The sequence below is a fragment of the Lissotriton helveticus genome, chromosome 9 (genome assembly GCF_964261635.1).
Source record: "Lissotriton helveticus chromosome 9, aLisHel1.1, whole genome shotgun sequence".
Taxonomy (NCBI): Eukaryota; Metazoa; Chordata; class Amphibia; order Caudata; family Salamandridae; genus Lissotriton; species Lissotriton helveticus.
Genome location: NC_136070.1, coordinates 64,123,740 through 64,140,297, shown reverse-complemented (window position 1 = coordinate 64,140,297; position 16,558 = coordinate 64,123,740). Strand labels below are relative to the sequence as shown.

The window sequence follows — 16,558 nt, the reverse complement described above, 5'->3', positions numbered from 1 at the left end:
CCCATTCATGAACAATGTGGTATTGATTAAACAGTGACTTGGTTCAGTATCAATGTTCATTCTACAACAAACCTATGTCCCATTAAACAACAATGTTCCATTAAATAAACAGTGACTTGGTTCAGTATCAATGTTAATTATACAACCTATGCCCCATTTGTTAACAATGTGCCATTAAACAGTGACTGTTCAGTATCAATGTTCATTATCATTATGCAGCCTATGCCCCATTCATGAACAATGTGCCACTAAGTGAACAGTGACTTGGTGCATTATCATTGTTCACTATACAACCTATGCCCAATTCATGGACAACGTGCAATTAAATAAGCAGTGACTTGGTGCATCATCAATGTTCATCATACAACATATGCCCCATTCATGACCAATGCGCAATTAAGTAGAAAGTGACTTGCAGCATCATCAGTGTTCATTATACAACCTATGCCCAATTTGTGAACAATTTTCAACTAAATGAACAGTGACTTTGTGCATTATTATTGTTCATTATACAACCTATGACCCTTTCATGAACAATGTGGCATTAAATAAACCTTGACTTGGTTCAGTGTCAATGTTCATTATAGAACCTATGCCCTGTTTATGAACAATGTGCCAATGAATAAACAGTGTTTTATTCCATAAACAATGATTCTTTACACAAAATATGCCCCTATTATGAAAAATGTGCCATTACATAAACAATTCTCTGTATTGTCAAAAATGCTCCATCATACAAATAATACTCCAAACATGAAGTATGTGTAATACTTTAACAATGCTTCACTCCATAAACCATACTCCATTATGCAAAGGATGCTCCATTCATGAACAATGTACCATTTAACAAACAATGCTTTAGTTCATGAACAATGCCCTTTTATAAAAAAATAATGCTCTTTCATGAACAATACCCATTAAATAAAAAACACTTTATTGCATAAAGTTCCCATTATATAAACTATGCTTCATTAATAATATGCATTTACACAATCCATGCTTTTTTCAACAATTAATGCTTCCTTACATAAAAGATGCTCACTTCATGGTTAACATGTGATTAAACAAGCAACACTTTGTTTCATGAAGTGCTTCAATATATAAACAATGATCCATTAATGACTAATGTGCCTTTAAATAAAAAATGCTTTATTTCGTAAACATAATGCAAAAATGCTCATTTCAGGAGCAAAGTGCCATTAAAACAATAATCTTTTCATCGTGAACAATGTTCAATCATGCAAACAATGCTGCATTCATGAACAATGTGCCATTAAACAAACAATTGTTTGTTCCATAGACAATGCTCCAGTCATCGAAGAATGCTCCGGTCGTGAACAATGTACCATTAAATAAACAATGCTTTGTTCCATCGACAAAGCTCCATTCCTTGAAGACTTCTTCCTTCATTAAAAAGGTGCCATTAAATAAACAGTGCTTTGTTCCATAGACAATGCTATGTAATACAAAACCATTCCATTTATGAACAGTGTCCCGTAAACAAAAATGCCAATGAGTCAGTGCTTTATTGGTCGAACAGGGTTGGGCTGGGACAGAAAATAGGCTTAGTCACCAAAATAAAAGTGACCCCATTAGTGAATTAGATAGCTAAAAAAAGGACCACATTTTCAAATTGGAGAAATGTTGTACTTGTAAAGACAAGCTGCATTTTGCAAAGCATGGACAAGAACCTGAATTTGAGCTTGTTGCAGGAAATGTTTGTTCTAATATCAGGGAAATCAACAGCAAAAACCGGTCCACCAGACTATAAAACAGGCCCTCCATCAGCCACAAAACTGACACACACAGTGAACTGTCAGACCAGTCCATTAGGCAATGACTGATTACCCCATAGGCCTGTCCAACCCTGGTCAAATAATACGCAATTTATGAAAAATGTACCATTAAATAATAATTAGTTTATTCCATGGACAATGCTCCATTCTTTGAAGAATGTTCCATTCATGAACAATGTACCATTACACAAACAATGCTTTGTTCAATGGACAATGCTCTATTATTCGAAGAATGCGTAGTTTGTGAACAATATACCATTAATTAAGTAATGCTTTGTTCCATGGACAAAGCTTCATTATTCAAAGAATGCACCATTTGTGATCAGGGTACCATTAAATACACAATATTTTGGTACATAGACAATGCTCAATTATTTGAAGAATGTTCCATTCATGAACAATGTACCATTACCAAAACAGTGCTTTGTTCCATGGACAATGCTCTATTAGTCGAAGAATGCTTCATTGGTGAACAATGTATCATTAAATGAGCAACGCTTTGTTCCATGGACAATGCTCCATTATTAAAAGAATGCACCATTCGTGAACATTTTACCATTAAATAAACAATATTTTGTTCCATAAACAATACTCCATTATTTGAAGAACCTTCCATTCATGAACAATGTACCATTAAACAAATAATTACTTCCTCCATAGACAATGCTAAATTGTTTGAAGAATGTTCATGCTTTGCTCCATAAACAATGCTCTATTAGGTAAAAAGTGTCCCGTTAATGAACGATGTCCCATAAATAAATACTGCTTCATTCCTTAGAGAATGCGCCATCAATTCAAAGAATGCACCATTCGAGAACAGTTTACCATTAAATAAACAATGCTTTGTTTCAAGCGCAGAGCTTATTATTTTAAGAATGTTCCATTCCTGGGGAATGTACCAATAAACAAAAAATGCTTTATTCCAAGGACAATGCTCCATTTATGAACAAAGTACCACTAAACAAACAATGCTGTGTTCCATAGACAATGCTTCATTGTTTGAAGAGTATTCTATTCATGAACAATGTACCATTAAACAAGCAATGCTTCGTTCCATAGACAATGCTCCATTGTTTGAAGAATGATACGCAATGCTTTGTTACATATACAGTGTTCCATTGTATGAAGAATGGTAAACAGTACTTTGTTCCATGGACAAAGCTCCATTAGTTGAAGAATGCACGATTCATGAACAATGTACCATTGAATAAACCATGTTTTGTTCCATAGAGAATGCTCCATTATTCGAAGAATACACCATACGTAAAAAAAAGTGTACCATTAAATACACAATGTTTTGCTCCACAGCCTATCCTCCTTTATTTAAAGAATGCACCATTGGTGAACAGTGCACCATTAAATAAATCATGTTTTGTCCCATAGAGAATGCTCCATTATTAGAATAGTGCACTACTGGTGAACTATGTACCATTAAATGTTTCGATACATAAACATTGCTCTGTTACAATGGCATTGCCCTGTGTCATTGGCAGTATGTATGAACTGTCCCCGGGTGGCGTCCTGGTGGCACAGGCTCCCAGGCGCTCCCCTGAGGCAGGTAGGCGAATGCAGTGGGCCATGCACCAGTGTCCCCCCACCCCGAGAAGAGAGCTGGACAGACAGCACAGCGACCCCAAAGAGGCAGATCGCTCCCTGTGCTAGGGCCACGTCTAGCACTGTGAGGAGTCTCTGGCTTACAAGTAATTGGAAGCATTAACTTTGACATTTCCGCACCATCCAGAGGGAACCGTGCGTCTGCAGCGAGGCCGCGGATTAAAGTTAGAAATGAGTGACCACAGAAATGCATCTTTGCCTGCGGGACAGAGCGGACTGTCCGGTGGGAAATCCGCTCATTTCTTGGCAGCTAATTTCCTCTGCAAAGCTGATGGTGATGGGATTGAGTTGGGCACGTGCCAAGTTTGCTTGACATGTGATTGACGTGTTCCACCATTACCAGCCATTCCCAGGTGATGACCTGTGCAGACATTTCCTGATTTCCCCACAGGCCTGCTCACTTCTTTGAGCGCTTCCATTCTGAAGCCAAAGTGACCAACACAATGTTGCCAGTGGCGACTAGTCAGTGAATAACAATACTGACTGACTATGAATAGATGAATCATTTCCTTACACTATATAGTGGTTCCTAAACTTTCCCCCACTCAATCATTACTGGAACCCACGGACCCCCACTGAATCATTATTGGAATCTGGGGACCCCCCCTACGATTCATTACTGGTAGCTGGGACCCCGGCCTAAGCGCGGTCAATAATTTAATGCCTTAACCGCAGCGACAATTCCGCCGCAGTGCGAGCGTTCTATTGAGTGGGCGGGGCTGCGATGGCCGTTGGCCGTTCGCAGCACTGGGGAGGGAGTGCTCCCGTCGGCCGACAGGAGCACGGAAGGGGTTACCACAAAACAATACACAAAGAATACAGAAAAAGAGCATTTGTCAAACAAATACACAAATGTAGACGCATTTTATTTAATACACTAACACATAAATACAATTCATAACATTTGATTTTAATAGAAAGGTTGGAGCTTTTCTAAATTCAATTGAGGCCTCTCATCGTCCATACTATATTCTGTTTGATGCCCCTGCACTGGTCCCACGAATCAATCTCAGATACTAATTTAATTTACAACCTTGAATTTCAAATTCCTTTGCATTTACAGTACTTTTGAAATTTTCAATTTTACATGAAGCTTCTTTATTTATATGCACATTATTAATCTGTTAGTATTATGTAATTATCTTAGTAGTTAGAAACCACCTGAGGAGGCTTTGCGGACCCCCAGGGGTCCCCGGAACTCAGTTTGGGAACCACAGCTCTATAGCATCCCTACTCCTAACACATTTTGGGCAGATGTATCAAGGATCCAATTTGCGATTCTGTAATAGCGATTTTTAAGAAATCGCTATTTCAAAATCGCAAAATGGTATGTATCAAGAAAAACACAATTCTTTTGCAATTTCTTGATATTCCTTAATTGCGAATTCGCAATTTGCGAATTTGCAATTGAGGAATACTTTCCCATTCATTCCTACGGGCCAGGAGACCCATAGGAAGGAATGGGAATTTTTTCCCAATTTGCGATTCGCAATATGCGAATTGCAAATTGAGAATAATTTCAAGGGTGCAGGGGTGTCCAAAGGACACCCTGTTGCACCCCTGAAATAAGCATGTGTGCACATGTGGTGCACATACATGCCCTAAGGCCATGTATGTGCGTCACATGGCACTTTGAAAAATGCTGAAATGTGCATTTTTTCAAGGAAATCGCAACTTACCACCAACTAGAGGTTGGTGGTAATTTGCGATTCCTTAAGGGCATTTTGGAATTTTTTTTTGCTTAATACATTGCATTTAAGAAATCGCAAAATTTGCGATTCTTTTAATGCAATCGCAAAATAAGGAATGGCAAATTTTGCAATTCCTTATTTTGCACCCAAATTCATTCATGCATACCATTTTGCGAAAATTAGTTCGCAAACGCCGAAATTCGTTTGCGAACCCATTTGGCCTTGATACATATGGCCCTTTGTCAATGATTCTGAGCACCAAGTCGTTTTATGTGCCCCATGCAGAAAACCAGTTGTTTGGAGCGGTCTTGTTTATGTCGAAAATTGCCGACCCCCCTGCCCCCCCTCCCCCTCTTAGAAATCTATAAAGTTTCTGACAGACCTCGGCTGTTGCAGTTTCTTGGTGTAGGTGATTGCGAAGTTGAGAAGATTTTTTTGTTGCAAACGTTCCTAAGGTCTATGGAAATCTTTCCAACCTTCAAAAGGTTGGAAAGGGTTCGTTTTGTCATTTGACCGTGAAACTTGTTATTTTTGTAACATTGAAAGAAAACAGACACTGGGGAAAGCTCATTGAAGTCCATCCAACACGTGTGTAATGCAAAAACAGCTAGCAGCAAGCCTTGAAAATATTCAAGTGCATTCTGCATTGTTAATGGACCAGTGCTTTACCCTCTGTACCACCGGAACACAAACTTCTAAATTCTGCACATTATTACCGTACTTTTATGCATTTCCTTCAACACAGTAAGTGGGGAAACGAACAAGTGATCTCACTGAAACTCGAGAAGCACAACACATGCAGGTGCCTGGCTTTTCGCAGAGAAGAATATGAGGAGGTCTTGAGAAGTAGATGCAATGAGGTAGAGTAGAAATGCTGACGTCACTAAAGTTCTCACGTGGCTATGCCAGCTTCAAAATGAGCCTGCGTTTACTTGCACAGTCGGGCTAAATGTATTCTTTTTTTTAAAGTTTGAGTTTATTAAAGAACAAAAAGAACAGAAAGTGAAAAAACAGTTAAGATGATGAAGCCATACAGGTTATACAATGAAGAGATAAAATGATAAAGGAATTACAAAGCATATAAGAATAAATGAGAAATTAAATCGAATCTATGCATATAGAAAAAACAACATAACTATAACACTATTTGAAAACTGAAAAAATTATACAATATATTCAATCAAACAGTAAATAACAATCAGTTAAAGAAATTGATAAAAGGCATTGGGAGACTCAAGGTAGTTTTCGTACTTCAGCTGATCTAGTGTGAGAGGTGGTGGTCGAGGGAGCAATTGAGGATAAATAATTTACCAAAGCAAGCCAAAGGAGATCTCTTTTGATTGCCAGGGAAATGGGAGAAACATAATTAGTATCAAGTCGGTGATGAAAACAAACCGCATTCCACCAAGAGCGAAATGTAACATTATTAGCCTGATCCACTTAGAGGGCTAAATGTATTCTAACACTGAAATGCAAGAACACAGTATGTTGTGTCTCAGTATGTAATACTGCAAACTGTTCAGTAGTGCGTCAAATAGGTATTCAAACAAGTTCAAGTGTTATTACAAGTGTGTGTGTATATATATATATGTGTATATGTGTATATATATATATATATATATGTATATATATATATGTATATACTTGCAATAACACTTGAACTTGTTTGTGTATATATATATATATATATATATATATATATATATTTAGCTATGCCACAATATTGAAAGTCTATCTCTATTAATTTTGGTATGGTTTTTGTAAATAATTAATTTGGAGCACATTCAAAATGTATATTATGCATTGTGGTCTGGTTGTGATGTTTTAACTACAGGATAAATAAGGTGATCTTAGTGATACATAGTGATAATGCATAGACATGCATAGTCTGTCTGCCGTATCTATCAGGCAATTACCACGTGACTTTGAATCCTCTGTTTAAATATGTTTGATTTTATGTGACTTCCCATTGTGAGAAAGGCAGGTGTGCCGAAACGCGTCAAGCGGATTAAATAAACAGAGCTTAATGGTGGCGCTTACCCCTGTGTCGGAGTCCGATTACTGCAGAAGGATTTGGGAGTGGTTGAAATTTATATATCCTCACAATCATTTATTTCTCACTCATACTTATTTAACGCTCACAAAGGTCATTCACGAGATACACTTTGCAGAAAGCAGTTAATGTTGTTTCACTATGCTATGCCGATGTGCATAGAAAACTCTCCAAAAAGTGACCTTGTGGAGAAAAATTATGTGCATATATTTGACATTTTACAAATCAAAGCTTTTCAAAAAGGTAAATTACTGAGAACTATTCTGCAAACATTATTTAGCTCGGCTGGAGTCAATTCGAGTGAAAATTATCTCAGCTTGGTCGCAGAAAGCCAAGCACATACACCATATCTTTCACTTTTGCAAATCTATTCCCTCGCTTTATAGTAAATCATTTCATTCTGTTTTTGCGAGAAAGAAACCAGGGAAAAGACAACAGGTACATTTTGCTGTCTGCCTCTTTCGCAAGGGCTATTTGTGGGGCTCCTGGACCCCAAAAGTTGATTTTGGGAAAATGTTGAAAAATCTTTATATAGCTTAGTTTTAGGGCACATAGAGGCAAGATGCAGGCATAAATACATTTGTACACATTTCACATCTCTCTGATTGAAATGGCAATTTACATCCAATGTTCTTTTGTATAGATTGTATTATATTGTGTTATCATTTATACAGCGCTTCATACTACTGACGAGGCGCTTAAGTGCACTTGTGAACAGGTAGCATGCAGCTCCATTGGAATACTATGGATTGCTGTGTCTGTCATGTGGCCTGTGTGAGTGGGGTTTTTAGTGTTGAGTGTAAGGACCAGAGATATACTGGTATTGTGTTTTGTCACTGCAGCTAGGTGTGAAGATGGAGCAAAGCGCCATGAAGCAGTAGTGAAAAGGTGTAAGGATGCTCAGGCATTAGCGTGAGTTTTGTCGGTGCTTTTTACATCACAAGGGCTGATTGGTGGATTGGGGCTGTGTGTTAGTTGTCAAGATGAGAGCCCTAAATGCAAATTACAGGGTAAAAATTCACACAGGAAATGTCACGCTAGACAGTCCATACATGGACAAGAATTTAAATGTACAAACCATTAAGTCTTATTAATATTTAAGAATCAAAGACCGAAAACAAGATATATTGGTTCGTCAGATCAATCAGAAATATTGAAAAATGCAAATAATCATAACATATCATTGACAGTGGAAACTAAGCCCTATTCTATCAAAAGCTAGCACTGAATACTGTTTAACACATTCAAACGGTGAATAAAGGAACATTTGCCATATGGACTGCAAAGTGTGACTAGGAAGATCTGAAAATAATCTAAATCCAGTGATGAACAGACCTGCATGGGGTCTGGAGTGAAGATCAGATCAGCATGGAGTCTGGAGTGAAGAGCAGACCAGCATGGAGTCTGGAGTGATGAACAGACCAGCATGGAGTCTGGAGTGATGAACAGACCAGCATGGAGTCTGGAGTGAAGAGCAGACCAGCATGGAGTCTGGAGTGATGAACAGACCAGCATGGAGTCTGGAGTGATGAACCGACCAGCATGGAGTCTGGAGTGAAGAGCAGACAAGCATGGAGTCTGGAGTGAAGAGCCGACCAGCATGGAGTCTGGAGTGAAGAGCAGACCAGCATGGAGTCTGAAGTGATAAACAGACCCACATGGAGTCTGGAGTGAAGAGCCGACCAGCATGGAGTCTGGAGTGAAGAGCAGACCAACATGGAGTCGGAAGTGATAAACAGACCAGCGTGGAGTCTGGACTGAAGAGCAGACCAGCATGGAGTCTGGAGTGAAGAGCAGACCAACATGGAGTCTGGAGTGATAACCAGACCCACATAGAGTCTGGAGTGAAGAGCAGATCAGCATGGAGTCTGAAGTGATAAACAGACCAGCATGGAGTCTACTCTGAAGTGATAAACAGACCAGCATGGAGTCTGGAATGATGAACAGACCAGCATAGAGTCTGGAGTGAAGAGCAGACCAGCATGAAGTCTGAAGTGATAAACAGACCAGCATGGAGTCTGGAGTGAAGAGCAGACCAGCATGGAATCTGGAGTGAAGAGCAGACCAGCATGGAGTCTGGAGTGAAGAGCAGACCAGCATGGAGTCTGGAGTGAAGAGCAGTCCAGCATGGAGTCTGAAGTAATAAACAGACCAGCATGGAGTCTGGAGTGATAAACAGACCCGCATGGAGTCTGCTCTCTAAGGAATCCGGAAGGAGTCCTGGCTCCTCCCCCAGATGGTGAGCCTTTATATATTGCTAGACAGAGAAATGGTGCAGTCACTGGAGTGTGACAAAGACAGATGCATAACTCAACCGATATGTAGGTAGAAAACACATTACATTTTAAACTTAACGTTTGCCCTACACTTAATGAATACACTGTGCTACGCTTTACACAGAAAACAAAACCACATTCTGAATTGTAAGTAAAAAACAGCTCTTATGTTCTGCTGGAGGGAATAACCTTGAATTCGCATACAAATCATGGATCCATACATTTTATGAATGTTGCAGAGCAAAGGAGACTGCTGAGTAAATAGAATTTTATACTATTAAATGAATATATAATATAGAAGGACACACGCAAGCTCTGCGGGGCAGAGAATGGGAGGCGAGGCAAGCTGTATGCCTGAAAACATGAGTAGGCGGAAAGCCTCACTCAGGTCAATGTTAAAGAAATAATTTCATTTTAAACACAAAATAGACAACACAATTGCATTTCATTAGTATCATTTAATACACAGAGTTATTAACTGTGGAATCTGTGGCCACTGTGTGGCTGTTTCGCGGGTGGGAGACTAGTGTGGCCTGTGTGGGAAGGATGCTCATGTCATGCATTTATGACTGCGCTCAAGCTGTCTCGCCCGCAAGGGTGTTGCAGCACCTACATGGGTGTTGAGGAAGAGTGTGACAGTGGACGCAGCCATGTAAGCATGCACACTCCCACCACCTTTAAAGTGGTGACCAGACATGAAGTCCACGCGGTGGACACCACGATGCAAGGGCAGGATACACAAACTGTGTAGCCTCCAGGGTATAGCTATGGAATTGAATTTACTCCCGATGGGGCTTTCCACATGTGATCCGACATGAAATCCACGCAGTGGACACCACAATGCAAGGGCTGGATACATGAACTGTGTAGCCTCCAGGGTATAGCGATGGTATTTTATTTTCTCCCAATGTGGTTTCACACAGGTGATCTGATATGAAGTCAACGCGGTGGTCACCACGATGCAATGGTAGGCTATACCAACTGTGTATCCTCAAGGGTATAGCTATAGTATTGAATTTACTCCCAATCAGGTTTCACACATATGACCTGATTAACCCTGGATGTAGTACTATGCTACGTTCGCAGAGCGTGTGTAGTTTGCGCTACTACGCACTACAAGAATTGCACGTAGCACAGTGCAAAAACACATAGCATAGCGGGCATTTTTTGCTTGCAGTCCTCAACGTCAAGTTGGTGACCACGAGTGACCAAAATCAACATCCCTGCGAGACTTTTTCCTCGTTCACAATCAGTAACATCAAGTTGCTGATCGAGAGAGTGGAATATAAACCTCCCGGCGAGATTCTCAACGCCGGGAGGTCAGGTTTCTCATTGCGAGTGGTCGCGTAGGCTCACGACCGCTCGCAATGAGAAATTACCATTCTGCGTTGAGAAAGCTGCAGCTCGAGTACAAATCTACTCGAGCAGCAGAAAACGACCGCTTGCACTGTGCAAGATGCCATTTGCAATGATTGCACAGTGGGACAAGCATCCGGCACTGTGCAATCAGTGCAAACAGCATTTTTCCTACCGCACTACGCAGTTCGCTTAGCTACCCGTAGCGCGAAGTGCACTTCGCTTAGCTACGCATAGCGCTGCTACGCAAACTACGCCCAGGGTTTGACCGGATATGAAGACCACATGTGTGGGCACCATAAAGCAAATACAGGATACACAAACTGTGTAGCTTCTAGGGTGTAGCTATGTTATTGAATTTACTCCCGATTGGGTATCACATGGATGACCTGACATGAAGCACACTTGGTGGACACCATGATGCAAAGGCCATGTTAGCAGCAACATACACAGTGTTTCGCCTCTCGCATATGGCTCTGGGTGTGGATGTACTCCTTGTGTGCTCATGTATAGATGACTAGACCTAAAGTTTGGTGCAATGGTGACATGAAGGCACGGTGCAAAGACCACGCCAGCGGGTACACATGTTAAATGCAGCAATAAAACGTATTTGCAAACTGTCCTCCTGCCTTGCTTCCTATGTGTGATCAGATTCACTCTCCAAACTCTTGCCAGTGCCCTCCATTCGTGAAACAGACCTTCTGAGTTGGATTTTTCTTTTTTTTGCTTTAGTGTTAGATTTTCCACTTCTTGCAGATGCCAGGCATCTCTCTGCACCATGTGTCAGTTTTGCCCCTTTATGTTCACTCAAACCTCACTGTTAAGGAGGCTGACACTCTGACAGGTGGAGAAGTGTGGCTCAATGGTTAGAGCGGCAGACCCTGATGCAGAGGTCTAGCCTGGGACCAGGGTTCAATTCCCTGCCTCGGCGGGTCTTGGGCTCAAAATTCCACGGACCTGATAATTCTCGCCTCGGTGCCTATTCCAATCATGGGTCCCACTCTGCAACTCTGGGCAATGGCTTGCTTAATCTCCACAACGGCCCCCACGACGCTAAGGATGCCTGGCTTCACCCTGGGGGTGCCCAGGAGTGGACACCTCACAGGGAAAGCCAGGATGGGTTCCACAGCGGTATTCGTACAAGCGCCTTGAGACCCTTGCGGGTGAGTAGTGCGCTATACAAGTATCAATTTACTTTTACATTTACAGGTGCACTAAAATGTCCAATTGGTGTTAGCTTTAAAATATGCTATTACCCCTGGATTGTTTAACGTGGCAGACATTCCATGGGTCTATATGTGTAGAGTATGAACTGCACCTCGTCTGAAATTTCTGCAATAAATATTTAGCTTTTGGTTCCGACTTTCAAAAATAATTTTGTATAACGATGAATTTAGAGGAAATTCAGGCAGAACCAGTACCTGGCTGTTTATGTGCCGCATGGTTGTATGCAAGTAAGTGTGCATCTTTGCATAACTGTGTTTACGCTTGTTGTAGGCATGCATGGTTATTACTTGTCTGTGCATGGGTGTACATGTGTGTGCACTTGTTATAAGCCTGTATACGTATACATGTCTGTGCGTGTCTGCATACGTGTGCGCACGCTTCATAAACAAATCTCTGGCACCATTAATAAGGCAACAACGGGGGGCAAGTGCACATCACATCTTTGGGATCAGGAAAAAGCCACCAATAAAAACGTTTTAAAGCATTCATGGCAATTGTTTTCTGAAGATCCCGAGCAAAGATTCAAGGCCTGATATAGATCTTGGCGAATGAGATACTCCGTCACAGACGTGACGGATATACCGTCCACCTTATTACAAGTGCATTATATCCTAAGGCACTGTAATAAACGTGACAGATATCCCGTCCGCCGCATTACAAGTTCATTATATCCAATGAGACTTGTAATAAACGAGACGGAAATTCAGTCCGCCTTATTACAAGTGCATTATATCCTATGAGACTTGTAATAAACGTGATGGATATCCCGTCCGGCGTATTATAAGTGCATTATATCCTAGGACACTTGTAATGAACGTGACGGATATCCTGTCTGCCGTATTACAAGTGCATTATATCCTATGAGGCTTATAATAAAAGTGACGGATATCCCGTCTACCGTATTACATGTACATTATATCCTATGGCACTTGTAATAAACGTGACGGATTTCCTGTCCGCCGTATTACAAGTGCATTATATCCTATGAGACTTGTAATAAACGTGATGGATATCCCATCCGCCGTATTACAAGTGCATTATATCCTATGACACTTGTAATGAATGTGATGGATATCCCGTTTGTCATATTACAAGTGCATTATATCCTATGAGACTTATAATAAACGTGACAAATATCCCGTCCACCGTATTACAAGTGCATTATATCCTATGGCACTTGTAATGAATGTGACGGATATCCCGTTCACCGTATTACAAGTGCATGATATCCTATGGCACTTTTAATTCGTTAGACAGGATATCTGTCACGTTTGTGATGGAGTAGCCCATGCACAAAAATCTAAAACAGGCCCTCAGTCCTATACTTAGGATCTGAAGAAAGCAAGGACCAGCTCCGATAGTTTTAAGGATAGATTGGATTTTAAGCTCTGCAGCTACAGTGCAGGCAGCGGTGATGCAATAAATTACTACGTGCAGTGGAAGGGTAGCAGGTGACATTACAGGGGTGAACCCTGGCCAGTGCTTAATTTGAGCTGACGGGTCCCACAGGGACAAAAAGGCATTAGGTGGAGTCAAGACTATGTGGCCCTGGTTTTTGCCACCACAGGCATTTTATGACGCCAGCTGCGGGCTACTGAGAAAAACCTTTGGGCCCGCACTTGTTCTTTTACAAATTAACCCCTTCAGCGCTCATGACGAGGTAGGCTCGTCATGAGCTACGGCGCTCCGGTGCTCATGACGAGCTGAGCTCGTCATGACCGCGCCCGTTCCGTGGAACGCTCCCATGCTGGGCTGATTCCCCTGCAGTGCTGAGCGTTCCATTGGAACGGGTGTGGCCATGACGAGCTCAGCTCGTCATGAGCACCGGAGCGCCGTAGCTCATGACGAGCTGACCTCGTCATGAGCATGGGGGCGCTGTGCGCGCCCCCCCCCCCCCACCCCCTCAGCACAGCGGGCGAAACAGCCCCGCATGGAAGGGGTTAAGCATTTCCCCTGGCTGCTGAGAGCCTGGGTAAGGGCAAGGTGTGTGAACCCCAGGAAGTAAACAGATCCTATATACTGCCTGCAGGGTAATATATAGGATCTGAGGCCTGGAGGGACTGTGAAGGGAGGATGGGGAAGTGGTGGCCATGTTGCCTAGGAGACCAGCCAGTGGGAACACAATGCCCACGTTACACCACAACAGGGTTTTTTTTTTGGTGCAGGCTGAAGTAAATGTGCACCGTTCCACTACCTTTGGAATGAGCTGCGGCTCACTGTGACAAGCTTATCATAGCCAGGAGGATGTGAGGGTGGTACCAGTAGAGTTGCATGGTCAGCATTAACAGAGCTGATGGGCAAGGATGCGTTCAAAGCATGCCCACAGCGCAGTGCTTTAAATGGGGAGGTACTCACAGGTACTGAGCACCTGCACTTCTTTCATTTGAAAGGGAGAGTACTAGCACTTCTCTGCGAGGGTGCAATACCTTTAATAGGAGAGTACTGTCGAAGTGACACCTTCAGATGACTTTAAAAGGCACAGGATTACTGACTCGCAGCAACAAGGTTCCATATACACATCACCGCGTGACATGGTGAGCACTGCAAATGTTAACAACCCCGACTGCCACCAATACCAGCACTTCTGAGTAGCAAAGAGGTACTCTGAGATAGTGTACATTTGCACTTTTAAATTTCCATGTCCACCACTGCCACAGAGGTTAAGGTTCAGAGGGTATGAATCATAGGTATAAAGCCAACCCTGGTGCCACTAAAGATTGGAAAAAGACCCAGTCGATTGGTTCTGGTATGACGAGGGTCCATTCAGCCATTAGTGACCGGGCGTTGAGACCAGTGGTCCAGAACCCGGATCCACGTCTGAGCTGATCACTGACTTCGATGACTGGATATATCAGGTGGACTCCATTAAAGAGATTTTCCCCAACATAGTCACTTCTCCCTGTTACTCCAATAATAACACAAGCCACCTATGGCCACTTTAAACCCAAGCCAAGGCATGGCATTTCTATTGGCTGCCATCCACCTATGTCTGTTTCCTAATTGGTTCACATGTGCATTGTGTGCAGCAGGGGAGGGCAGCTCAGGCAGTGGCCTCTTTTCACAACACTGTTTAAGTTCAGTTTATGCTGATTCTAAAACTGAGACCTGGGACAGAAAGGGTAATGCCAGTGTAACAAAGGGCAAGTAAGGGGTAGAAAGGGCAGTGCCAGGAGTACTGAAGGGTAAGCTGGTGGTAAAATGGGGAGTTCCAGGGTACTGAGGAACAAGCCAGGGGTAGAATGGGCAGTGCCAGAGATAATAGTTTTGCCATCCGTAACAGTAATATTGACCACTGAGATACTTGATAAGGCAAAATAACTTTTTGAAACTTAAATAATACTTGATATTGTCATTCTGCTCATCCGTAAGCATTTTATTGACCTCAAAATGGTGACCAGCAAGTTACCTCTGCCAGAATTTTTACCTGCTGCCTGGTTATCCACAGATTCTTTCACTGTTAAGAAATGTTATGTTTTGTTCCAGTCCAGACCCCGTCTAACAGTGTTCTGTTTTGTAGGTGACCAAGGTTCCACAGACGGAGCGAGGCAAGGTGAAGGCCTTCGATGAAAAGGCTTACCTATCCGCTACGCTGCTGAAGGCAGGTGAAGACCCTTACCGTCAGCATGCCTTCAACCAACTGGAGAGCGACAAGTTGAGTAGCGAGCGGCCCATTCGAGACACCCGACACTACAGGTATGACTGTGACAGGTCTTGAATTCTGTTATTTCTCCTGAACCACTCTCTTTTGTCTAAGGAATACTAATTTTGTAATAATGAGCATTCCTCATAGAAATACTTAATCATTCTAGGAATGGTCATTCATAGTAGAAAAGAGGCCTGGTCGAAATTTGAATAATGCCACACAATTTTGAAATTTTGTATAACTAAATGTATACTAAATTACTGCGTATTGGGTCATTAAGCTACAGAAATGTTAAAACAAAATAGAACTTTCAGGTCATTTTTTAATGCAAGCATTATTTCAGGTAAATTTTTACCAGAGTGGACCATTCAGGTAAGTTTTGAGTTCAAACCTACAAATCCCAATGCGAGCAGGTGTGTTTTGCGCACGAGCAGTAGTTCCTTTAACGTGGGCAGTCGGCAAAAATTGCAGGTAGATATTCCACCCAAGCAGAGAAATCTGCATGAGTGGAGCAGTGTATTGAATTTGAGTGACTGGAAATCCACTAAAAATTAAATTTTTGAGTTGAATTGTTCCCGAATAGACCATTTGAGTAACTTTTTGGATAAACATAGTTTCGTGTAATTGTGTAGTAATTTTGAGTAATTATGCTATAGCGCATTACTTGAGTTTCACACGCCGCTAAGATATAATAATTGTCATTCCTCAAATATGTTTCCAGGCGTGCAGACGCCAAAACGAATTGTGGTTTTCAGCTATGGTTAAATAAATTTTTCACCAACCAATTTTTGACTTTAGTAACCTTTGTGGAGAACACGAAGTGTTTTTACGCTTATTTTGTGGGCTGGGTATATATATATATATATTCCTATTGATCTATTTAAAATGACCACCGACCTCTG

The 16,558-nt window shown here is 41.7% G+C and overlaps 1 protein-coding gene across 1 annotated transcript in view; it reads left to right on the top strand.

The window, feature by feature from the left end:
* The window catches only part of GALNT16 (polypeptide N-acetylgalactosaminyltransferase 16), a 539,297-nt gene that overhangs the window by 274,817 nt on the left and 247,922 nt on the right, over nt 1–16,558 (top strand). Inside the window, exon 2 of the mRNA XM_078661985.1 lies at nt 15,531–15,706. Coding sequence (XP_078518111.1) covers nt 15,531–15,706 — 176 coding nt within the window. The remainder of the gene's footprint in view (nt 1–15,530; nt 15,707–16,558) is intronic.